This window comes from Trematomus bernacchii, unplaced genomic scaffold, assembly GCF_902827165.1.
Source record: "Trematomus bernacchii unplaced genomic scaffold, fTreBer1.1, whole genome shotgun sequence".
Classification (NCBI taxonomy): Eukaryota; Metazoa; Chordata; class Actinopteri; order Perciformes; family Nototheniidae; genus Trematomus; species Trematomus bernacchii.
Genome location: NW_022987469.1, coordinates 2,831,050 through 2,857,863, shown reverse-complemented (window position 1 = coordinate 2,857,863; position 26,814 = coordinate 2,831,050). Strand labels below are relative to the sequence as shown.

The 26,814-nt window shown below is 38.8% G+C and overlaps 2 protein-coding genes across 2 annotated transcripts in view; one reads left to right on the top strand and one right to left on the bottom strand.

Moving 5' to 3' along the window:
* LOC117493999 (dihydropyridine-sensitive L-type skeletal muscle calcium channel subunit alpha-1-like) overlaps positions 1-7,370 on the top strand; it is a 73,825-nt gene extending 66,455 nt beyond the window's left edge. The window contains exons 36-42 of the mRNA XM_034144619.1: positions 1,171-1,267; positions 2,385-2,487; positions 3,032-3,133; positions 3,751-3,881; positions 5,293-5,409; positions 5,937-6,082; positions 7,025-7,370. Of these exons, the coding sequence (XP_034000510.1) occupies positions 1,171-1,267; positions 2,385-2,487; positions 3,032-3,133; positions 3,751-3,881; positions 5,293-5,409; positions 5,937-6,082; positions 7,025-7,034 (706 nt within the window). The 3' untranslated portion in view covers positions 7,035-7,370. The remainder of the gene's footprint in view (positions 1-1,170; positions 1,268-2,384; positions 2,488-3,031; positions 3,134-3,750; positions 3,882-5,292; positions 5,410-5,936; positions 6,083-7,024) is intronic.
* A 325-nt stretch (positions 7,371-7,695) lies between these two features.
* On the bottom strand, positions 7,696-24,896 carry optc (opticin). The gene is made up of 7 exons (XM_034144413.1): positions 24,764-24,896; positions 17,162-17,383; positions 10,777-10,924; positions 10,482-10,640; positions 10,192-10,394; positions 9,373-9,468; positions 7,696-8,156 (listed from the first exon to the last, which is right to left on the bottom strand). Exons 2-7 carry the CDS (start codon positions 17,354-17,356, stop codon positions 7,989-7,991), a joined length of 969 nt encoding a protein of 322 aa, XP_034000304.1. The 5' UTR covers positions 17,357-17,383; positions 24,764-24,896; the 3' UTR covers positions 7,696-7,988.
* Positions 24,897-26,814: the final 1,918 nt, after the last annotated feature.

Here is a 26,814-nt window from a genome sequence, read left to right as displayed (position 1 = left end):
CAGAAGAACCCGTATGTGCGCTCACAGAGCATGCGCCCCTTAAGCCCCGCCCCCCGAGCTCCCACTCTCGGCTCACTAGAATGGATGGAGAGATAAAATAAATCTAGATTCGGCTTTTAGTGCATTTTACAACTTTAAGGACTTAATGATTCTAATAAGGGCTATAAAATAGTTCATACTGGGTAGTTTATTTAGTTTGAAAAAAATGTCTCTTTCCCCATGTTAGTCAATGGGAAAAAGTATTTCTGGGCTGGGTGACGTCACGGACTGATACGGAAATTGTAGTACCGCTGTTTGGACACAACACATGTTTTCCTTAGAGTCTGGCGCACTTCCTGGGGGCTTGGCTTGGTGTTTGTGTGTATGTATCTTTGCTTACCCATTCTACTTGCCATCACACTCTAGAAACTACTAATAATCAGATTCTATTTAGGGAGCCAGTGCAAACAAGCTAAAATATGAGAAATATGAACCCGTTTCCTAGTTTTTGTCAGTCCATCAGTAAGGAATTATTCCAATAATCCACTCTATAATAATCCAAGGGACAATATCATGGACTAGTTTTTCTGATTTTAAAGACAGGATGTCCCTCATCTTTGCAATTGTACAAAGATGAGAGAAGGCAGCCATTGCATATATAGGGCAGTTTGATGTTTTGTTAAGATATTATAAATTCATTTTTAAAATATCAGATAATGTATGTATGTTTTAAACATAGAAGAGCAGAAGTCTTGCTGAAAGGCATAACAGCGATTAAAGTCCTAAAGGGGTTAGTAGATAATGAATGAATGGTCAGGCCTCTCACAGGAGAGAGAGGGGGGCTGAGTCGCATTTTTCTTGATGGGTATAATAGTTTCCTTTATTTTAAATAGGTTTATAGATTGTGATGTTTCTAAAGGGTGCAGTTTCACAAACATTAAAGTAAGTTGTTAATTCAAAATGTACTTGAGTATGGAGAATGGAATCACAGAGCCTTAGTGACTCTAATTCAGAGACATTATGCTCCATGTTCTTTCCATTATTATTCCTTATATGTTTATATCATCATTTTTGCATAGAGGGTGATTTGGAGAAAAAAAGCTCAATGTAATTTAACGTTGTATTCTCAGTTAGGTAAATATAATCTGTCTGTGTGTAAGTATGACATTATAAAATGTTGTTGTTTTTCAGTGGGCGTATTAAGCACCTTGATGTAGTGACACTCCTACGGAGAATACCTCCTCCTCTAGGCTTTGGCAAGTTTTGTCCTCATCGTATCGCCTGCAAGGTAAGTATATAGACCCTATTTTGAGTTTTTCCCTTTTGGTTTCCAAAACTATGAGGAAAATATCAAACATATCTTACTGAAACATAATCTTCAAGTCAATAGATTGTTTCTGAGTTCAGAGGACATGGATATAGCCAGAGACTGAATTGAGAGGACTTGTTTTGGTATGCTTTTGATCTGACCTCTGTAACCTGCTGGAAAGGCTGCGTACTTGAGACTGTCAAACTCAAACAACACCTTATAGGTATACAGAGCTACATAGTAGCTAAAGTGTTGTGAAGTGTGGGAACAGGCCAACAGCATGAGAAAGAAAGCATGTGATTACATTATATGCATTATATTCATTATAAAACATCTGTATTGAAGTTTTCCATTACAATAGAAAACATCTATGATAACATGTATATTACAAAAGAGAAGAAACAAAAGAAAGAACATTAAACTTTACTCTGATTCCAAACTCTACAGTACATAGCTGTAGAGATGGTGCTAGAGTTTTATTAGTATCACCTTCAAAAAAAGGTTTCCTGATTGACAATCTCATAGAGCATAAAGACATGTCCTTGTAACAACTCAAACATTTACTGACCTGGGTTATGTTGATTTGAATCAGGGTAAGGGGTGTACATGTATTTACATCTCACATCCCTTGTAGCCCAGTCTACAGTTGAGATCACATACTGTCTTTCCTAATCTCCCTGCCAAGATCCTTTTTCATTTAAGGGTTCACACATTCTAGTTTTGATATTCAATATTTCCCTGTGAAATAGTATCAGTGAAGAGTGAGGAGAGTTCATAAACTCTCACCTTGTCTTCACTTTTCCTCTTTTATCCAAAGACAGATCTTACGCTGCTCCTCAGATAGAAATAGTCAAATAAATCCCCTTTATCAGTAAAATGAATCATGCTTAAAATGCACAGGAGTGATCTTTGTAGAGGTAACCATGTATCCCATAAAGATATTCTCACTTTAGTGATGTATATATGTATGGCCAGAAGGAACAGGGGAAATCATTTTGTCTTCAAAAAAGCTCAAATTGAAAAATAAATTTAAATAAAATACATTTAAAAAAGTATTTCCCCTGTATAAGGACTTTAATGTGTGTGTGTTTTACAGAGGTTGGTCTCCATGAACATGCCTCTCAACAGTGATGGAACAGTCACCTTCAACGCCACACTTTTTGCTCTGGTCAGAACGGCACTGAAAATAAAGACAGAAGGTTTGTGTCATCGTTAGTATGTATGCTTCTTCACGTCATTTCTAGTGAATATGGATTTTAATGTAGCACTCATTTCAAGACAACAGCCTATAGTTCCAGTTATGATCTGACTAACATGCACAGAGGCCACCTTCACTTCAGGGCCTCAATATTTATGAATAAAAATAAGGCAGGATCCAAATTAAAGCCGCTGTAGTTGATATTTTTATTTTTTAACAATGTGAGGTGGTAATAACAATTACAATTATAATTATATCTATGATATTCATTTGCAGTTAGCTGGTTTTTCCTATTGTAAAGTGGAGCCGCTGCATGCTAACTCAGTTACTGTGTGCAGGCAAGTGCGGGGAAACTGGGTTTTTAGGGAACTGCTGATTCATCTCAGTGCCACATTATTAGCAACCATGATATATGATTGCATTATCATTATTAGTTTTATTGGTATTCATTTTCATGAATTGAAGGGTAATATCCAAACTTGCTTTTACACAATCAAAACACTTTTTATCATCATGAATCTCATTGCCCTTTTCCATTTTGTCAGGTAATTTTGAACAAGCAAACGAGGAACTGAGGGCAATTATCAAGAAGATCTGGAAGCGCACCAGTATGAAGCTTCTGGACCAAGTCATCCCACCTATAGGAGGTCAGCTTTTATGATAAACTAAATGAACTTTAGTTTTCTCAAGGAAGCATTGGTCCGAATAAATTGTGCTAAGTGTTGTGCTAAGTGTTTCAGCAAAGTTAAAGCCTTTTGTAACATTTCCTCACCAACTTCATTCCAACATTGCCAGCAAAAGTTCTAAATTATGTGATCGTTTTTTTATTCATTCATTTATTTAACAGTGCACATTAATCAACATTTCTGTAAATGTGCCAGAGTTAGCCAAGAGGCTATTTTTCATCTGTAGTCCCTGGATAGATTTTGTAAGTCAACCTAAAGACAAGAGATCTGATCTCCACTAAGATAACCACAGCTGTGAATGTTTGTGTGGTGTCATGTGTTCACGTGTTACAAGCATATATTGGGCAAATATAAGTGCACATCATTCACTTTCAGTTGAAACACTTTCATTTTGAGATATCTTCATGGCCCCATGCATTCACAAATGTCTGTCTTGTAGCTTCTTTCCATTGACTTTAAATGTGCCATATGCTTCCTGTCTGGGGTGTTCACAAAGGGCCACTGTGGGATTCAAACGCTTTAAACTGAATGGATTTAATGGCATTTCCACAGTTTACATGGATTTTGTATTTGAGCAGATGATGAGGTGACAGTGGGAAAGTTCTACGCCACCTTCCTGATCCAGGATTATTTCAGGAAAATGAAGAAGAGACAGGAAGAGTACTATGGGTGCCAGCCCACCAAGAAAAGTGCTTCTTCTGGGATACAGGTTAGTAGTTAATGCCATGGGATGTCTAGTGAATGGTTTGATTATTCTTTGATAGATTTGTACTACACCTTTAATTCATGTAAATGCAATACACAACAGTGAGTAAGGATAATGGTACCAGCATGTGTATGTTTTCTTTGAGTGTGTAGGACATGAGTGTGAGTGTTCTTTGAGTGTGTAGGGCATGAGTGTGAGTGTTCTTTGAGTGTGTAGGACATGAGTGTGAGTGTTCTTTGAGTGTGTAGGACATGAGTGTGAGTGTTCTTTGAGTGTGTAGGACATGAGTGTGAGTGTTCTTTGAGTGTGTAGGACATGAGTGTGAGTGTTCTTTGAGTGTGTAGGACATGAGTGTGAGTGTTCTTTGAGTGTGTAGGACATGATTGTACTGTAAACATACTTACTGTTCATTAAATGTGCATATAAGTAATGTTCAAGTGTAACATTGCATGAGTTGCATGAGGATAGGACCATTTGAATAAACGTTCCCCTCCTTCCCCATTCACTGTGGACATGACCTCTCTCTGTAAGCTCTGTATGTGGACTATTCCTTTTTTGCCTTAACTTTTTTAAGGTCATCTTACATTTTGCCACTTTGCTATTGTTCTTTAAAAATAAAATAAATGGTATCTAACAGGAATATTATTTGGGTACTTTACTTAAAATAATTAATAGGATCTTTAGAAAAATATGATTTGTATTAACAGTGTGAATCTCAGCAGTCACATTGTACTCGCTTAAAGGTTCACCTTCTAATTGATGCACTTTTCTCCATATACTGAATATATTTGTAAGTTTCAAGGTTTGCTAAAATATACATCATGTTTGTGATGGTCCTAACAAAATGGTCTGGTTTTGAAATTATTTAAATTAATAATAAAAAGGCTCTAGGATTGCTCTTAGACAAAGAATCTGAACGATGGTAAACTAGGTGGTTATATCAGTTGATACCAGGGAGTCACTCAGCGTTGGAGCAGCAGTACTGAGCAGGGCCTACAGCTGCAGAGCGCACAGTGAGGGCAGCTTATGGATCTGTTGCCATGCTTACTGTAGTGCTTCCAGTTTTACTTCAAAAGTAAAACAAATATCAGGCAGGCCTTCTGTGTATGTCCCCGAGCTCCCCTCCCCTCAAAGGCCCCTCAGTCAGACGGGTAGGTGCCATCTTTAAAGGATAAGCAAAGGTAAAAAGACTGAAAAGTCAAAGTAGAATCCACATGATGCTAAACAACTAAAATAAATATAAAGAAGAAGAGGGCATGTTTTATTTAACAGGGAATTTCAGGACCTAGTTTGGTCCTCTGCTCAAGACCCGCCCGCACTGCCACCCTGCAGATGATGGTCTGCACACACCCATTGGCTGGAATGACTTTGGTGGTAGTTTTCTTCAATGCATATGTTTCTTTGTGTCCACCAGGCAGGGTTGAGGAACATAGAGGAGGAGGCGGCTCCAGAGCTCCATCGGGCCATCTCTGGAGACCTTGTGACTGAAGAGGAGATGGAGGGGGCTGCTGACGAAGAGGGCATCTTCAGGGTAACAGGACAGGATGAAGGGATGACAGAACGAAGGATCAGCCTTCCCTGTCTTCACTCACAGTAATCTAAGAGATCTGATATGATACAGACTTTTAAAGTATGCTCCCTTACAGAATTCAACATCACTCCACCCGACTGACATTTCATTCCGACTCAATGTTTGATTTGAAAATCAAACACAAATCTTATGATAATAAATAGAGCCTCTTACACCACAAAACCAGGCCAGCCGTTAAAGGAAGACCTACAGATCTTTAACCCTTAACCCGACCTAACAACAATTATAAATGCAAAATGTATTGTTTTAATCTATAATTCATTCACGTTTTTGCAGCTTTAGTTGGGTGACCAAGAGTAAGTCCTTGCAAATAAATACACAGGGGCATAATGCAAATATAAATGTTGCTGTCATCTGTAAATACTGAAAGGTCAAATGTTTTTGTGTTCATTTGTATTGACATCATTTGACATATGTGTTAATTAAGAATATAGGCCACAATAACTGTGCTCTCTTCTCTAAAACAGAGACATGGAAGTCTTTTTGGAACCTCAGACCCTTTCTCTGCAGAGAGTGAGGCAGCCAATGGCAGCCAGGCCACCAGCCAGCGGCCCCTGCAGAGGGCAGGGGTCAACAACAGTTTGAACATCACCAACGGCAACACAAGTCCCAGGTCTGCGTGCTCACACTTATGTTTTGGCTGGATCCTTAACTGTAGTGCATTATAAGCACATGGCTTTGTACTGCTCTGGAGAGACAACACAGCACAGTATTGGTGTTGTTACTAATGAACACAACACAACTTTGAACAGGATTTCACTCGCTGCTTCGCTGTGTTACAAAACATTTTAACTGAAGGGATTTTACATATATATTAAATATATGTCAACAATCTCTGTGTGGGCACAATGTGACTGCTCCTCTTTTAACTGCAAACACTCACTAAACCTCTAATGTCTGTTCATAACAGCAAAGTAAAATAAACATATTTACAAGATAAAGGAGTGAAGAAAAAGATGGAAAAACACCCAACCGCTTTGCAAGAAAAGTCTAGGATGGGAGAGGATGGAAAAAGGAAGGAAGAAAAGCTTTATAGTAATAGAGTACATTTACTGTGTGCCTTCCTCTCTGCAGTCACGTACTCCTTGTGAGGATTGTGTTGACCACTGCCTGAAACTCACTGCAACATTCTGATCATCTGCACCATCATTCTTCATGTCCTGTGACCTAGTATTATAATAAAAGATATGTGGTATAACAATTGATGACACATTTGTTATTAGGTAAATAGTAAGGCCCTGTGTTGAAATCGATGAGCATTAGTAACCTGGTTGTAGCTAAATGAGACATTAGTTATTACTCCCAAAAGAAACGGTATTGTCCCAGATGTTTAAAACAATGTGCACAACATCACTGACTCACACCCTGTTGGAGGCCATGCTGTGTCATACTGTCTCTCTTCCTAATGTGTTGCGCTGTTCACACACAATGAGCACTGTCAGTTATATACATATATAGTGTTAATGTATTATCATCATGTAATCGTTATTTTATGTGAGATTCTCATATTCTGAGATGATTTGACTGTTAAATAGTTTTCCCTGTCTTTTTTCAGCCTTTATTAACATTAGATTAAAGATTTGATCCTTGATCTTGGTCTGAGCGCTTCAGAGCCGTGGAGGAGGAGCTTCTCACCGGATGCAAAGGAGTGATGCAAGGAGCTGCTAGGCTTAGAACCAAGAAAGCTCCAGAGCTGACCGTTACCTTGTCATGCCGCACAACCCCGCCTGTTACAGAAAAAGCGTTCCTTGTCTTTTGGAAATCACCAGCATGGTGTAACTGCAAACACAACATTCACATATCACTTACACACTTCCAGCCATACACATCGTGCACAGGATCCCTCTCCTGCAGGAAGTATCAGTTCTAACCTTTTGTGTGCAAAATAGCAATAAAGAATTGAACAGTACATAACTGTATCTATTGTTTCACTGTATCTTGTGGTGTTCACTTTGGAGTGTTCTAATCGTTGTAATGTTCTTACTGACATACACATCACATCAAGTCGTCTAACATCTATCCCGTATCTCAACAGTTGCATGCCTTGAGCCCTGGTTCACTGTTACTATAGAGCACTTCCTGTTTTAATCACACACCCACCAGCCCCATATGGAATCTGCAGTGCAAAACCCAGAAAAATATTCATCCAAAAATGTCAATACAATGGAACAAAGTAGAAAAAACCATGAACATTATTTTTTAATATTTATAATTATTTATGTTATTTCTCACTATCACAGTATTTCAACAGCGTGACAGATTCCCATTAACATGGGTCTTGTATTGCTGGAACACTAACACTTGCGTCTATCTTTGAAAATACAGGCGTTTTGTGTGTGTTGAAAAGTTGGTACACAGAATAAAATATATCCTAGAACATTCACTTACCACTGACATAACAAATAAAGGTATTTCTGAGTAACCGGACATTTTCCAACCCCATGACAGTATCTATAACCTCCATCCCTCCTCAGAGCCTCCTGGCCTCTCCAGGCTCTTTCTTTGGTTTCTGGCAGCTCTCAGTGGCTCCCTACAGGCAGGCGGGGCAGGCAGACGTAGGCCTGGGGAAATAGCTGGATGTTTAGGGGGTTGCCGTCCAGGCGGATATCCTCCAGGTTACGGCGGATGAAGTGGCGATCATGGCTGTTACAGAAGGAGTCCTCGTACAGAGTCTGGATGTTGTTATTCTGATTGGGGCACATGAAAGATACAGTTTATGTTTTAAAACCGAGAGTGTTAGCGTTCATCATTTGTGAAGGGTCTGCATTGAAGCTACATCATTCCCTAAAAAAATAAGAAACTATGGTTTGAGTTAAATGAAGTAAGTCTGCATAAGTTAGATTGCTGTCACAAAGTATTTTTCTAAAGAAAGTGCAAAGCAGATAATGCTATGCAAGTGATGCACTATCTTGATCAACAAATACAGATCATGTAAGTTACGGTGCTCATTCAGCATTTTCCATCTTATGCCCTATCTTGATAAAGTGCTTTTATATTTCGAACTTTCCATTTTTTTAATTTAAAATCTTTGTAGTGTTGTGTAGTGCGTACAGAGAGGAGGTCAGAACCCTGACATCTTGGTGCCAGGATAACAACCTCCATCTCAACATCAGCAAAACAAAGGAGCTGATTGTGGATTACAGGAAGCAGCAGGGAGAGGGACACGCCCCCATCACCATCAATGGGACTACGGTGGAGAGAGTCAGCAGCTTCAGGTTCCTCGGGGTCCACATCACTGAGGACCTGACATGGTCTCTTCACACCAACACCATCACCAAAACAGCTCGAGATATTATATTGCATTGTTGTCATATCATATATCATGTAGTTGTGTATATGAACCTTTTGAATTTGTTCTTGGCTTAGTCAACATGTTTTCTTTATAAAACACTTTCCTCTTTATGTGGCAATCTATTGTCTCAGTTTAATGGTTACTAGTTCTTTTGTTTGGATTTGGATTCCCATTTGGAATTGTTTTGTTTTGTTTTGTGTTGTTGTTGTTTACTTATTCAGTTGTGTGACGTGGAAAATTAGGTATGACCTACTGAATAAAGCAACGATCAATAAAACAGGTTAATGACAGAACGAACAAGAGGCCATTCCTTTTTTTAACAGCAACAGACCCCAGCTCTGTGTCACTATTGTTTCCCAGAAATGTGTTGGTCTAACAGTGTGATTGCAGAGCCATGTTGAGTTATCCTGGCATTTTGTAGCCAGGCTAGTTGTTGGTGAACTGGCAGTTTCTTTTTTTATCCATACTGTAAGTAATCTAGTTATTAATCACATCAATATTGAATTTACCGAAACCCAATTTCCCCCCGGGATAAATAAACTATTCACATTCTGATTCTTAATTTCCCTTTGAAGGCAACAAAGAAAAAGAGGCATGACATGAATGTGCACCTGCAGGTGTAAAACTCTCAGACCCAGTGGTAGTGGTACAGGAATGTAATCCAGTTTATTGTCAGACAGATAGAGGAACTCCAGCTGGCTCATGTCCTGCAGGAAAAAGAAACACACAAAGGTCTCACAAGAGGGAGCAACACGCCCACGTGATATTGACTGACTACAATTCCTTGAATTGACCAAGTAGTGTCTTAACATGTTCCCTGTTTCCCAACATTTTATTATTGTTTCATTAAAAAGCCTGGCAGCCGGCCTGTGGAGGAAGCAGCTGGAACCCAACATAATAATCAGAGACTGCTGGAACACAGATCCACATCAATCTCCATATACCTCCATGTATTGGGATTCACTGCAAGATAACACTTCATTGCATGCTTTAGACATAGATGTAGAAAGTTGTAATGTTACGTTGCGACTGATCTGATTATAACCGCGGTGTGTTACACCTCTCTTATACGCCACGCAGGAACGAGGAGGCAATACATTAAGAATAGAAACAGGTCTACAGTATCTTCCTTTGTGGATGCAGCTGTTGACTTGAACAACCAAAAATACAGAATTATACATGCTACATTACCAATTACAGATTTTTCTCTTTTGGTTATTTTCTAAATATATGCTTTTTAATTCCTTTTAAACTCATCAGGGGCCTCACTTATAATGTTCAAGAGATGGCATACGGCAATTTCTAAGCAACGTTTTTAATTTATAAAATGCAAAATTGATCCAGATCCACAAAACAGTGGTACTAATACAACAAATAAACTAATCTTCATGTGTAAAATAGGATTTTTTAAAAATGTATATGATATTTACCTTGAATCCCTCAGAATGTACCCCATTACTGATCAGCCTGTTGTTGCGTAGATCGATGTATTTCATGGTGATTGGCAGCTCAGGCATGCTCTGCAGGTTGTTATCAGCCAGCAGCAACTGGTGAAGCTGCGGCAGAGACAGAAACACATCCTCATCCATCCCTGAAATCTGGTTCCCTGTCAGATCAATGGACTGGAGTTGATCTATATAAAAAACAAAAAAATATCTTCAATCATACATCATTTATCTTAGAGTGTATGGTGGTTCAAATAATCAAAGTGATTCCTTACTGAGGTAGTTAAAGTCTGTGTTCTTGACATGTCGAATGTTGTTGAAGCGGCCATAAAAATGGGTGGTGTCTTTAGGAAGGAGTGGGATCTGATCCAGGCCTGTGTCATCACAGTACACACTCCCACCAATACACACACACAGCAAGCAGGTGGGCATACCTGCACATACAGAGTTTAGATTGTAATACCTGTGCACACACATCTAAACATATGCAGAAACACAACACAGCTCACACATTAATACTTGTATTTATTCTAACCTGTAGCTGAACACACAGTTGATGCTTTAACCTACCAAGGCCAGTATCAGGGCCAAAGAGACCCGGTCCCTTGAAGTCCAGAGTGACGGGAGCTGGGGGCAGGGTCAGCTCCTCCTCATGGTACTCAACTGTGGGCAAGCTTGCTGCAGAGGGGGGGTCTGGAGCTACGGTGCCCACCTCAATCTGTTCTCCATGGGCAGCAAGGAAGAGAGAGACCGTTTAAATACATTTTCATTTGAATGGTACAAATATATTTTAATCTATTTTTGTATTTGTTTTATTATTTTAAGTACCATTGTTTGGGGGATCAAATAACAGACATATAATATAATACTGATAACTAGTTTTCATTAGTGTAAAATTACAAAATAATGTTCAATTGAAAATAAGAATATTGTATTGCCATTAGCTTAGAATGAGCCCTTCTGCCACCGAGTCAGACATTGATGGAGTGCTCTGCCATCCGTCATTAGGCAAGAATTGCAAACCAAACTCTGGCTCTAAATACTGCACTTAATCCTACACACTGGAAACTCAGACTGGATATTAAAGCTTTCTGTGTCTAAGCTTTTTTTAATTAATATTCCAATTGAAATATTATCAGGATTATTGGATCGTATTATTGTTTGCAGAGATGAAATAAAAAAACACTGAAAGACAAGATAATTATTTATAATTATCGAGCCTTGCTATCTTCAGATTCAGACTTTGGCAATATTTTTGGAATTCATGAGCCGATAGCTAATAATACGGAGGAGCTTAGCTCCACATGCACTGCTGCTATTGACACTGTGGCTGCATTAAAAACCAGCTAACCTGAAACTAAATCTGAGCCCTGGCTGGATGACACGACTTGTGATGTGATAAATGGAAAAAGGACAAACTGCTGGTCTCATTTCAAATGTTGGGGAGTGTTGGCGTCAATCAAAGAGGCAAAAAGACATCTGACATCATTCGGTCAAACCGTCACAAGCCTCGCGTTCTGTTTCAGACTATCAATCTAGTTCCTAATGCCCCTTAGCCAGTTAAGCCCCAAGCCTGTTTTTCAGGTCTCAGGCTCGAAAATAACATATCTTCACTTCTAAAAGGGGTCAATTAATAATCTTTTTTCTCAAAGCAATGATAAACCTGTGAGTTGGATGTAGAAAAGTCAGAATCAATATAGAATTTTTTTATTTTAAAGTAAATTCAGTTTGAACATAGTAAAACATTTTTAATTATAGTGTCCGTCCAAAAAAAAAACATTACTTATAGTGAAAACCACCCTTGAATGATGGGATAGTAGACTAAAAGCTTAAGGAATCCAAACTATAACATATAATAAGTACCCTGTATCAAGATTGACGCAAAACAAGTGAAATTTGACCTTTTTAGAGAGGTTTAGAAAACAAAAAACACTTCTCAGGTCATTTGGGTGGATTTTTCATATCTCTGGAACCCATCGGTCGATTTTGATGATTGACACCTGTTTTGAACCGTTAGAGCCAATAGAATCGAGGGGAAGTTCCTAAAATCCATCTAACCATTACCCATTGGTGAATGAGTGACTTGCAGCCATAATGCCCTAAACCGGAAGCTGGGTTGTAGCTCTCATAGCTCTCATAGCAGCTTGATATGAAATCTCCGTTTTTGACATAAATCTTATGATGGATTATCAGTAATCATTTCAAAGTGACACAGACAAATTGGATTAACCTTCAGCAGCGTTTTTATCGTTTTAATGCCATTGAACACAACTTTTGATGAGAAAACAGCAAAAGTAAGACGTTTTTGCCGTTTTGGCTCCGTAAAGCTAAGTGGTGTGTTGTCTGGATTTGCCTTAGCTGCGGTGAGTTTTGGTCGCACAGTGATGATACTTATACCTCTGGAATCTGTGGAATCTCAACTTTCATATGATATCTTGTTTGTGCAGGTCCGATAAGTAATACAATATTTCTACCGTGAGTTCTGTGCTAAGTGCGTTAGCATATTTTAGCTTAGTGCTAATTCCGAGGCTTGGTATTACCCTTGTGTTTCGTTTAGCGAAAAATTGTTAATATTGTCTGATAGCTGAGTTTCTTCCCGTTAAGTGGGTATGACGCATTCATAACATAAATGTTAAGAAGCCCTCAGCTCAGACGCTGTTTCATGCAAGATGTTGCGTTTTGTCCCCGGTACCGGGGGCATGGGGCTTCACTGGCCCCTTAGTCTTCCTGTATGGAGACCTACCCGAGGTGTGTGAGGTAACTTCCACTAGGGCTCAAATCACTGCTACTGCAAATGTGTGCCCCTCGCCTTGCTGTCTTTGACCGTTTTGAGCCTATGACTCTGTGGAAGCATTCAACCGGGTTCAGGGGAACTATCTGTTTTGTGTTTTGGACAAATGTGGGTTTGGACCAAACGTTGCTTTGTCGATTAAACTACTACTTTTAAATCAGCAGGGCTGCCCCCTGAGCCCCATGCTCTTTGATCTAGCCATCGACGTGTAGATCATGACCATTTGGATTCCCTTATTACCAGTGTTGGGCAAGTTACTTCCAAAATGTAATATATTACATATGACTTATTACTGTCTTTTTAAAGTAATAAGTTACATTACAATATTACTGTCTCTGAAATGTAATGAGTTACACTACTTTTATATTACTTTTGAGTTACTTTACCAAAATACCGCAAAAGAATGGCTAGGTATTTTAAATGCTAAAATGTAGTTCAGTGCAGCTCATTATACATCCAGTGAAGGGCGATGTGGTATAGCATAACAACTGTGTAGGCCATTAAGGCTAGTAACAACTTGTATTACACGGCTTAGTTGAATACTCGATTCTGATTGTAAATTCTTAACATGTACACGTTGTTAATACAGTAGTACAGACCACTGTCAAGGACTATAATGAAGGTTGCTAAGGAGGATCAAGAAAGAGAAAGGAAAAGAGGTTAAAAGACGGAGAGCTGGATGTCAGATAAATCACCAGAAGAAGGCAGAGAGGAAGTAAACAATAACAGGAACACGGAATGGGCTCTGTTGTTTGTTTAGTATATGGCCATGTACGGTTCCAGAACAAAATGACTTGGGGTGCATCTGAGATTACAGGGGGTGCAGCAGTAGTAGGTTTACATGAGCAATAGTGGTCGGCAACAGCAATGAAAAATAGCATTGATGTTATGGTCCCCAATGAACAGATTATGGCATTTGTTATGTTTTGAAACCAAGCAAGTGAGAACATTTCAAGTGTGTTAAAAGTGCAATCCTGAGATATTTCATATAGTCCAAAGTGGACTATGGCAAGGAAAAGCACAAAAGCTTCAAAACTGTACAGATAAAACAAATGAGAACATATTTTAAATCAAGGCAAATATGATTTGAACCAGCTCATGGTTTGAAATGGCAAACATTGAAAAGCAAAAGTATTATTAAAACCAGGTACTTCATCATCACCTTGGTCCCATCATATACTCTGGGAAGAGAATATTCACTGTGCTTGAAAACTGGTATCACATCATCATGTGAGGTTGACTTTGTGACCTGGAGAACATTTCAGATGCAACATTAGCTTGTTGATAAGCTTGGGATATGAGATCTTTTTGTAGCCATTCGTGGTGAAGGCATCTGTGCTATTGTATATGCATTATTTTTGACCCAACATTTCTACAGGCATGGCAGAATATGGCACTATTTTTACATGAATATTCTAGCCATTGTCTATTTTTATACCACGAGCTGACCGCCTTACCCCACTGTACAGGCGGGTACTTGTTTAATATACCTGGGCAGGCTCTGTTTTGCCGTGGTATCCTGGCACCTGCGGGCCGCAGAGGGGCGGTGCAGTTTCGGGCGACGAAGACTGCTGCTCCGGGGGCGAGGGCGGCGAGTCAGGCGGGAGTGCTAGTGTCCACAACGGACAACGTGATGTCCCCATCTGACCTGTTGCTACTGTCTGCAGTAGATGCAGTGGTGCTGGCGTTTAGTGATGGTTGCTTTAACCATTTTCGTATAAATGATTATCCACAGATGTGTGTCACTGCTGTGGAAGCACTTTGGAAATGATGCACACGCAGCGGAGCAGGTCAAGCGCACCTGACACAATTTGTTGTTTGTATTTTTCGCTCCGTTCTCTTTTTTGAATAGAGGGTGCATAACATTCAACTGGGGGTGCAATGCATGCCTATGCACCCCCGAAGATCCCGACGCGAAGCCTGAAGGGTAAACACCAGGTTTACTAATCTACCCGCACAATTTTTCTCTGGTGTCGGAATGTCTCGCTATGTTAACTTAGTACATTCTTAAAAAACAAAACACCATTTAATTTCGGGTTAAAATGTGTTGTAACTGCTTTACTGAGCATTGTAACGGGTAATATATTACCCAAATGTCATTAGTAATGCGTTACATTACTTCGTTACAGCAAAAAGTAATATATTACTGTAACTCCGTTACTTTTGTAACGCGCTACACCCAACACTGCTTATTACTTCATATATATGGGTAATCTCAACAAGGCCCATCTGCAAAAAGGCAAGGCTAATGGGGTATGGCTCTTCCCAACTTCACAGGAGTTGCACTCAGAGGATATATTGCACTGCTTGGATCAAAACTTCCACTACCCTCCATCAAATCTATCAGAAACCCAGTGGTGAAACATTGGGATACATTTAGGAAGTACTTCGGCCTTTCTGACTTTTCTCTTCTGAGTCCCATCATACAAAATCATTTATTCAAACCATTCATTTTGAATAGTGGCTTTCAAGAATGGTTCAGGAAAGGAAGTCATCGTTTCAAGGATATTGTCATAGATAAAACTCTGGCATCATTCAAGCAAAAATCCAATCTCCCTAAGTCTGATTGTTTTAGATATCTAAAAGCAAGGCATTAATGCTCTCTAAATTACCCAGCCCTTCTATATCTACCGATGCAACCATTGTTGATACTGTCCTCTACTTAAACCCATCCCAGAAAAGGCTTATTTCAGCCCTCTAAAATAAGGTGGATGAACTGGAACCAAACCTTCTAAACCTCCCTATTTAGTGTTATATGAATGGAAATACAAATAACTGCAGAAGGATGGCAGTAGATCTCTGTCCTTTGCTCTCCTACTTGCTCGTTGAGCAATCCTGCTGAAGTGGAGGGACAGTGTCTTCCTACTAATTTACAGTGGTTAACAGACATAATGTCTAAGGGCGCCGGCTGCTGGTGTGAAGGGAGTGGCTCGGCCGGATAATCAGTCACTGAATAAAAGCATGTGGTAACCTGGTTCTGGTCTGTTTGCAGTAGGCGGGATCCTGGAAGGTCGCCAAAGGACCTGTGAAGGATCCCACACGGGCAACGTTTTGCAACCCGTGTTGTACACTTTGTTTTGGTGCTAATAAACGCCTGTGTTCAACCCAAACCCTGCTCTTTCCGTCCCTCTTTGAACCCTGTGTGAGCGGAGAGGCTCACACTCATCTATATTCAAACAGGACTTTTCAGGAAGCCTTGGACTCCCTTTTGCCTTCAGAACTGTCTTGTAAACATCTAATTTAATATGAATAAAACACTTTAAACACACCACCCGGCCACATCTGGTTACAATCAGCCCTGAGGACGTATAACTGGATGTGGATATCGAGTACACCATTGCACTTTATATGCTGCTGCTAATTGGCCGTCTTTGTCTGCTCGCAGACTTTCCCATTGGTTGGGTTTTATTTATAAATCTCTGCTTGGGTTGGTTCCCTCCTACATTTGCACATTATGTGTCAAAGAGAAAGTCTATATGGCCTGCGCTCCCAAGATTTGATTCAGATGCTGGTTCCTACAGTGAGAACAAAACTGGGTAAAACAGCTTTTAAATATGCTGCCCCCACAGCTTGGAACAGAAGGAGCTGAAACTCTCAGATGTAATCACTATGGGGGAATTCAGGTCCATCTTAAAGGACAGAGAACATGACACCATTGGTAGATGTGAGTGCTCGTATATCCTAAAATCGTTTTAAAATGTTGCCAGATTTTAATGATTTTTAATAGTTTGTTTTATTTCGCATATTGACTGGCTAATGTGCCATTTTATTTGTTTTTTACAGCTGTATTTGTCTGCCTGTCTTGTCTGTGTTTTATCTGTTGTAACTTCGTTCATGCTGCCCTTCTTGGCCAGGTCACTCTTGGAAAAGAGATTTTAATCTCAATGAGTCTTTTTACCTGGTTAAATAAAGGATATATATATAACCGTTATGTCGCCTTACAGATTATCCCATTACAACAGCCACAAATAACTCAATACTGCTCATATTATTAAAGGCAACTTGCATTCTCAGCATTTTGATCAGCTCCTTTCTCTTCTCATTTGACAGATGGACAATGAGCACAATGTTTGGCGAAAGCATTGGAATTTGAAAGTACTTGTTCTCCTCACTACTCATTGTATAGATTTATAACATATTGATTATATTTCATCCGCTCCTCACCTCTTGGTCCAAGTCATCATAATCATAACTGTCTCCGTAGATGTTGACGTCTAGGTTCTCCCAGTCCATCTCACTGTTCAGGCTGTAGTTTTCAAGGTCAAAAGCTTCATCATCTGTCACACCTGTAGGGGCTGCCATGTTAGGGGAGGGGCCCATGAAGACCACGGCCAAGACAAGTGCCATCATCAGAGACATCCTGAGTTCAAACAAGGGGGCTACCTGCTGTAATCAAAAGAGAATAGTGAAGGGTTTAATAAAATGCAAACTGTTCAGTAAACAAAAGATTAAATAAATATGGAAACTTAAACCTGTCCCAGAAAAGGCTCTAAAATAAGATGCTTGATTCAATTCAAGTGATACATAAAGCTCATATTTCAAAAGTCAAACTATCTGTCATGTATCCTGAAGTCAATCCTTATTGTTGGAACCCAAGGAACAAAAACTTGGAAAAAGTGATGTTTATTACTTCAAGACTGGACATTTGAATGTATACATTTTAAAGATAATAGAAGAAAAGATTGAAAATAGATAGAGGGAATAAACAATAAGCATTACATTTCATTTAGCTGACGCTTTTATCAAAAGCGACTTACAACTACTATCTGTCTATTCTGTGGGTACCACAGATGGGCAGACGTTACAGAGAGCACAGCAAACTGTTACCATCTTATCAAGGGGTATAGGCTTCTTGAGTGGCTGCTTGGCAAGGAGACAGCGGGATGATGTTCTGAAGGATTGTGTCTTTGTTCCTGAACTTCTTTATCCTCTGAGGATGAAGTTGCTCTGTTCCTGCATTTGAGATCAATTTCAATTGTATTTAACTTTCTTTATTACTTTTAAAAATATAACAAAGGACAAATGTGACATCAATCACCTTAGGTTAATAGAAAAAGGTTTTCTCAGTTCTCTTCTGATCTCAGTCACAAAACGGCCCTGTAAATATTAAAGTAAGACAATAATGGTAAAGTGTGTGACAAATGGAGTACCAGTACCTGATTGGTCAGGAGCTGGGGAGGAGCGTGCTGTTTATGTGATAAAAGCGTTCTAAACATTTTAAATGCTGTGCCTCTTTTATCTCAACGCTCGGATTCTATGATCCCCATAGGGGAACTCTCTCCTTCGGCAACCCTGTCTCCTAAAAAATACGTTCCCACAGAACTAAACTGCATTCTCAATTACGTTTAGCTAGAAACATATTTTCTCCCACGTTACGTTTGTTATGAACGTATCTTAAATACGTTTATTTTCTACATATCTTCTAGAAACATATTTTCTCCCACGTTACGTTTGTTATGAACGTATCTTAAATACGTTTATTTTCTACATATCTTTGCCATTTATTGTCTTGCTTATAATAATGATAATAGTCATTTATAAATATCATTTTAGAGCACACATTTGAAATCGACGATCGGGCTCGATATATGGTTAAATTAAAATCAGTAGGCGAGGCTGTAATTTCGCCAGCTGTTACTCTAACGTAAATTACATGCCAGTGTTTTATCTTTTTATTTAGCGATTTGTTTCTGTTGTTTAACTGGGAATGTTTTCATGTTCGCTGATTGGATGTTTTAGCCGCAATGCACGTTGGGATGTGGTGTTAATGCGATATGATATCCGAAAAAAATTCAGAGCTTAGGATGGCCGAAGACACTACACTACCCATAATCCCCAGCTATCGTTTGGGACTATAGTCCCGTTGACAGACCCCGTAATTAATCTTCAAGCTCTGGGATTGGATGTTGGAGTGGCAGTGCGCCAAGGTTACGCCGAGCGTCAAGCTCTTTGAAATGGAACGAAACCACGGCAGACTAACCAAAACTGGACTCGAACGCCCCCCCAGAACTACACATGCTGGCTATTGTGTTTCGCAACATGTTCTATGGCACGTCTCTACTGGGAATTGTAGTTTTAAAAGACGTTTTCGTTTTTCCCAAAATTAGAAGTTGACAGTATTAAACTGTGTACAGCCCTGGAGGTTTAGGAAACAAATGGGTGTGTACAAATGTAAAACATGTAATTACTAAATGGGTGAAAATCGCTTGTGTCCATAATGGGCAACATTAATATATACCCACATGACAGCTCATTGTTACTTTGCAATTCTACTTAACCTGGTATTTTTACTCCACTACATTTATTTGAGTTACTTTGCAGATTCTGATTAATGATGTGAAATATAAACAACCCTTAAATCAGACTTTAGTTACACCTGAGTAAAATTCAGGGAAAGGTGATTGTCAAGTGCCAACAATCAGGAGATATATTTGATAGTTGCTGCTTGAGAAGACTAAACATTTATCTGCAGATCCCTATAAAGTATATTCATTACTCGTTATTCTCTACTAATAGTTAATTAAAAACTGTATATAATGGCTATTTTGCATGTTACATCGTTTCAGATGTTATGTTTCAGTTGTGCTCTTGATAAGCCATTCAAACAGTAAAAACACGTTCAGTTTCCTTTTGCTTTTTGTGTCTCCTCTACACCAAAACATACCCATCTGTGATGGAAAAAGAAAGTAATCCAAAAGTAATCTAAAAGTAATCTGATTACGTTACTTTTTTAAGACACGTAACTGTAACTGTATTCGGATTACTTTCAGAGCCATGTAATCAGTAATCAGTAACTGATTACATTTACAAAGTAACCCTCCCAACCCTGACTATACACAACTACGGTGTAGTTATGCAATGAATGAACAACTTGGGTCGCAGGTTCCTCAACAGTGCATTACAAGACATCTATCAATATGTGTGTATACCTCCACCATTAAACTGTCAAATTCTGCACATGTCTTATACTATCTACATACATAAGAGTATAATTAATATATATATAATATCAGTTAAAATAAGTGCTTCAACACAGTTAACATAGCAGGAAAGCAATATATTAGACGTTAAGTACTTTGTCAGGCTTAATATGTATGTGTAGATAGATACCCCAAAGCTTTTTTCTTAGTTGAAAGAAGACCTTAACCTAAAGTATTCTTTAATGTGTTAATAAAGGTTAATTAGTTTGTCTGTTTTACACATCCTCATATTAATATCTTTGGACATCCGGTACTAAACTGTTTTATTGTAGAGATCACTTACAGTATCTTCTTGATTTTTTATATTCTATATTTCTATCATTGACCTTCTACTTTCCCCCTATGAAAGTATGTACTCTTAATATTTTTTTCATCAAATAACATTATTCAACAAAAATAACATTATTCAACAAAAATAATTCAATAACGTGCTTTAACCACTAGGCGGTGCACACAAGGTACACACAGCATACTAATAATAACTTTGTATTATTAGTGTAGGACACTTATGTATGTATAACATCTGAAGATGTGTAGTTTTATTCATGGTTTTACATAATTTTACAGCATATTGCTATATTATTTCTCATGTTTTACTTCTACACATTAATATCTGATTTGTAAAACATCACAGACAGAAAGGTATATCCGTCATTTAATGGTAAGCTATTGAAATTGTGATTCCATAGATGTGTCTCCCATCACCCAAAACCCCTGACTATTCTCTCAACTCAGTATTTACATTCTTATATTCAAAGAAAATCAGTAATATCTTTAAAAACTACAAGTCCTTTTCTATCAGCTGTGCACCGTTATGGTGTAAATTTAACCTATCTACCAATTGGATCAAATATAAAAGTCAGCCGAATTAGTATTGATACTGCAAGGAGACGTATTGTGTGAAAAGAAATGTAAGATGTTGTTTAATTGATGATATATTTATGATCCACGTCACGTATTCAGTTTCGGCGGCTGTTCTTCCAGTTTGTCCAGAAGTCTTCTCATCAGGGCTCTATAAATAAATAACTACGGCAGATATGTAATATTTAATGCAGCCGAACCGTGTATTACAATGCCGTTATGTGATGACTTCCAAAGAGAAAAGCAAGAACACTCGGAATAAAGTATTATTTTATTTTTTTTATATGTTTTCGGATTTCACATCGCATAAACACCAAATCCCAGCGTGCATTGCGGCTAAACCATCCAATCACCGAGCTGAGGATCTTTCCTACGTCTGTTTCCGGTATTGTTCCTGTAATGAGAGTTCACATTTATGCTACATTGAAGGGTGGACTTGACTACACATCTTCAGAAACATAATTTGCTACAGATATAACTCATAGCAATATTGTAACCATTAAGAAAAGCCAACTGCATTAAAAACCCAGTTAACAAACACTAGGTAAAGTATTTTCCTTCAGTAATGAAGATGTATTTCCACCTGGGGTCGCTGTTCAGTCTGTTACGCTGAGCCATGCATTAGGGCTGTCCCGAATACCAATTTTCGGGCTCCGGATATTCGGTAGTAATCAGCAGCGAATATTCGAATATTCGGCCCGCGCGGGGGGGGGGGGGGGGGGCGTAGTAATCAGCAGCGAACCGCTTCAACACGTGTATTTCGGTGTATGCACGGCATTCATTTTGTTATTCTACAGTATTGTTGTTTTATAGTTATTTGTTAATGTAACCCAATTTGTGTTCTTTGAAATTGAAAAGGATATCGCATTGTGTTTGTTACTTTCGTTGCAGTTGTATATGTCTTAAGTGTAATTTGGCTTGGCTTCCTATTTATGGACATGCTTTTATTAGAGTTAGCGCAGTTGACAGGAAGTTGTTGTTGCTTTGGAAACAACGTGACGGAGATTAACGGAGAAAAGTAATATCTACATATAAAGACGGAGAAAGTAAACGATAACGTTTATGGTTAAGTGTTAGCACGTTGATATTGGAGATTTCAATAAATTCAATTTGAAGAAAAAAACGGGAAAAAAAACAAAAAACAAACAAAATGAATATCCGAATATCGAAATTGAAACCCGAATAGTACTCCAACGAACGAATATTCGGATATTCGGGTACAGCCCTACCATGAATTGTCTGGAACGTAAAAGGGACGAAGAAGACAAAGTGAAGTGACGTACTTCCGGTTCAACATGAAAACATTCCCAGTTAAAGATGCAAAAACAAATCGCTAAATAAAAAGATACAACGCTGGCATGTCATTTACGTTAGAATAAATAGAATGGTTTTGAATAATAGATGAGAGTAAAATCTACGTCACTTTACTGCCCCGCCCACTTTTGGGGAAACCAACGCTGTCATTTGAACGGCGATCAAGCCTGAAGCCACAGAGCTCTACTGCTGTCCTTTCTTCTTAGAGGAAGTACAGAAACACGTAACTCTGGATTTGTTTTAATGTTTGAGGTGCAATAAACGACACAGCAGCTTTTTGGCATGTTACAACTATTATTTTCTGCCTCGCTCATGAGAGTAACAGCTGGCGAAATTACAGCCTCGCCTACTGATTTTAATTTAACCATATATCGAGGCCGATTCTCGATTTCAAATGTGTGCTCTAAAATGATATTTATAAATGACTATTATCATTATTATAAGCAAGACAATAAATGGCAAAGATATGTAGAAAATAAACGTATTTGAGATACGTTCATAACAAACGTAACGTGGGAGAAAATATGTTTCTAGCTAAACGTAATTGAGAATGCATTTAGTTCTGTGGGAACGTATTTTTTAGGAGACAGGGTTGCCGAAGGAGGAGCCAGCCTACGTCGACCACAACGTGGCGCTGCTTTGGTTCAGCAACATGCTAGCAAATGAGCTAAAAAGCTCGGCTGAAGAGGATCCAGAAATTGCACTTTCATTTTTTCTTTAATCATTTATTTCAGATCACCACCTTTTATTTATGAAATAAAAGATGACCCTGGCCAGGTGAATAAGATTAAGCTGTTTACCTTTAGCCACCAATATTGTTATATTAGTTAGTTAAGTAATTGTTGAATATGGCAAATATGGCAGTAATTTAATCATGACTTTATCATTTGATATTTATAATAAATTCTGTAATCTTTTTTTTCCACTCCCTGCTCCGTGAACAATACACAACTTTTTCTATGGCCTATTTTTTGTAGGCTGTTTAATTACCTGGATATTTCTTATTATTCCATTGTTTATTTACTACATGTTGTAAATAATGGTTAAAACCTCAGTAAATGAATTAAACAATGTATTTAACAGCTAGTAGTTTAATAACATTTTTCATTTTCATGTATTCATAAAGTAGAGGTAAGAATATATGCATCATCTGTCTGCAGCTTCATGTCTTCTATTATGAGCAGCATGGAATACTTTCATTTCTAAGACAGAGGAAATCAATCATGTCATTTAATAAGAACAGCAGCAAAACAAATATCAGCAAAAGTGGGTTTATTGCGTTCTTTATTTTTATTATGTGTGATGCAAGTATAGAGAAGCAGCTGTTTGATGATAAGAATGTTGGGGAATCAGACTCAAGCAATGCTCATTAAATATCTATGAAAGAAAGGACACAGAATACATCTAATTCTGAACCTAAGACAGAAAGAAGTGCAAGATAAAATATAGATAAATATAAACAAACACAATTTAGATTAAGTAATATAAGTGTCTAGACAGTATTGCAAATGTACAAACTGTTAACAGCTATTATAATAAGTATATACAGTATATTCATCATGAGAAGTACTGTATGGCACACAGATGTGATTTCTTTGAACTGGTGAGTCTGCTCTTTGTAGCTTCCAAAAGTCACCTGCGAAAGTTTGGGGAATAAATAAACTCCGTAGCCAGCGGTTTGTACATACATGTCATCTGTTTCCCCGATGTGTGGGGAGATCCCACGTTTCTTGTTCAGGTTTGTTTTTTGTTCTATTATTTTTTGCTTCTGAAAAGATCAAATATAGCAATACAGTTATTTTTTAACCTTTTCATATCACTTCATGTTATCTTTTGCACAAAATGATGGAGAGTAGTATCGATAAGGAGTATCAGTTTCGGTATACCCATCCCTGTTACAAAATGCTTTGCTAAATGCAATTGTTGCACTTCCTTTTCCAATGTTGATAATTCAATTCCATCATACATTTTGTGAAGTTTATGCAAGCTACTGTCTACCAATGCCAGTGCCGACATCACCATGGTATCCTCGCTTTATTCATTGTGCCCATTAATCATCACATTTCAAATGGCTGATTAGTGAGAAGCATTGTAGGCTGTTTGCTCATAATACCACAGGAATGTTTGCTTAGAAGGCTGGCAGCACTGTGTGAATGTTGGCCTGCTGGGACAGTTCTATGGTTACTGCTGGGTTTCACAAGAACTTTTTTACTACTCATGTCATTTTTTGTGTGTAATAATATAAGCACACAATTCTGTTTATCTGAATGGTAGCAATCAAGACCACTGACAACATAACTGCAGATAAATACCTAAAATGTTACACAACAATTATAGTATCATGCAATACACTCTTTTAGTTTGTCATAAAAATCAGAGGAATCCTAAATCTTACACCGTTTATGCTGTTAAGCAGTTTTAGTACACATAACTAATTAATTATTACACCAGTCACTGCAATTGAGGCAAATGTCGGTAATAGAGCAGAATCAATCTATTGTTTTTCAGGCAAGTGAATAACAGCAAATGATCATCACTAGACTCAGCACTTACCTTCCTGCATAACATGAGGAAACAAAAGAAAAAAATGTAATAATTGCATATAACTTACTGCCCTGTTTCTGCTGTATGTTGAAGACTCCACAGCATTCAGTTGTTCTGATCCTGTTGCTATTCTTGGCTGCTTTATCCCTGGGTGCTCAGACTGGTCCCAGAGTCCCTGCGGGCCCCTGTGCTTCACTGGGCTTCGGAGTGGCCTGTGGACAATGAGGTATTGTAAGGTTAGAGGAGGAGGATGACGTGGCAGAAAAACAGGGGGGTTGTGCAGGTCATTTCAGTCAATGTATACTCAGCTGTCCCCAGTGCCCCTTTCAAGACACAAACACACAACACACACTCACACACAGTTAGCAGACAGTTAGCAGACAGTCACCAGAATTAGTGCTAAAATCACAGTAGGTTTCGGATAACTAGAGCTTCAGTGGCCTCTAAGAACTCCTCAATGATCCAATAATAAATACAAAAATACACCCTCACTTACCAAAGTGTCCTCCAAGCTTACAGGATAGGTTTTTTTCTGGTCTATTAGGGATAGGGTTAGTACAGGGACACGTAAACAGCTAAAAGAAAATGAAACAAGTGACAAAAAACAGGACACCAAAGGGGTCTTCCATGTAAGAAATTAAGATTCCGTAACACCTGGATATTTCCTTTGAATTGCTATGTTTGTTCTCACTGAACAATAACTGGCCCTATAATATATTGTTCAAATATAGCATAATAGTCTAGCTTAGGCCCAGACACACCAGGCAGTCACCAGAGAACTCACCGACACCGACAGTTCCATCGACGAGTTCTCCTGCGTCTTGGCCATGTGTCGCACTGGAACACACCGCAAAGACTTCAGCCGAGCACGTACGAACTGCGCATGCGTGAGTGGCAATAACTCTCCTTACCAGCAGGCGGCGGTAGTGTGTATTCGTCATTCAAAATAGGCAACAACCGGAAGACAGAGAAGAAGAACAGACTGATATAAACAAACAACAAATAGCGTGTGCGTTCCATTTTCACTCTCGTCCATCGAAAACATGTTTTAGAATATAAAAATACATGAATGATGAAATGAGCACATAAAGTGCAGACATACTATAAAATCACAGTTAATAGACCTGCATCTGATGATCGCAGTGTTCTGGCGGGTGTGTAGTTTATTGAGTCAGCAATGTAGTAATGTAATAATGGCCACTTCTTGCTAAATTTACATTTCCATGTGATGCTTTTATCCGAGGCGACTCACAATAGGTAAATGAACAGCAGTAGACAGTATCTCATTTACTTAGACACTGTACTTAAGGACAATGTTGAGGTACTTGAGACTAATCCTGCAACTTTATACTGACAAATAAACCGATGAAAAACCGGACTTGACCAAACAAATCACGGAGCTCTCAGCAGAGGACAGCCGGGGACGTTCCCGCCAATATCAGAGATGTCCCTGCTATGTGTGGGAGGTAAGAGAGGACATTTAAGGGCTATGTTTGATGTCTTTAAGTATCACCTGCTGGGGTTTAGCTCCTGTCCTGTGCCTTTTTAAATCGTTTGTTTACGTCCCTCACTTCCGTTTCGCTTCTCATTTGCTAGCTGAACAGCTGATCAGAGTGGTTTCTTGGCCCGATAGCTTGTGTCGACCGTGAAAGGCCAAATAAGGCGTGTCACGGCCGAGGGTTCGGGACACACCAAATTGACTTTGGGCGACAGGGCACGCTTCGTCGCCAGACAACCGAAGACGGCCGATATCGGCCTGGTGTGTCAGGGCCTTTAAGCTGAAGTAAAAAAAAATCTGGTATAGAAGTAAACAATTGCTCTGCCTCCCCACACACACATACACAGAGTGGAGCAAAGGAGAAGAGGAAAATCTCCCTCACAAATGATAAATTGCCTCCAGAGTCTGCAGCATGTTTCAAATGAATACACGTCATTAAGGGCATAACGTTCATAAGAAATTGTATTTATTCAATATTAAACTCCGTAACGGTCCTCCTGTTTCAGACTGTAGGTTAAAGTATTACTCCGCCTCAATCGGATCACTGCTCCAGGTGCACAGAGTTCCTCCACCAACAGCATTAGTCCTCTAATTTAGATCAAAATGTGTCTTTACTTTAG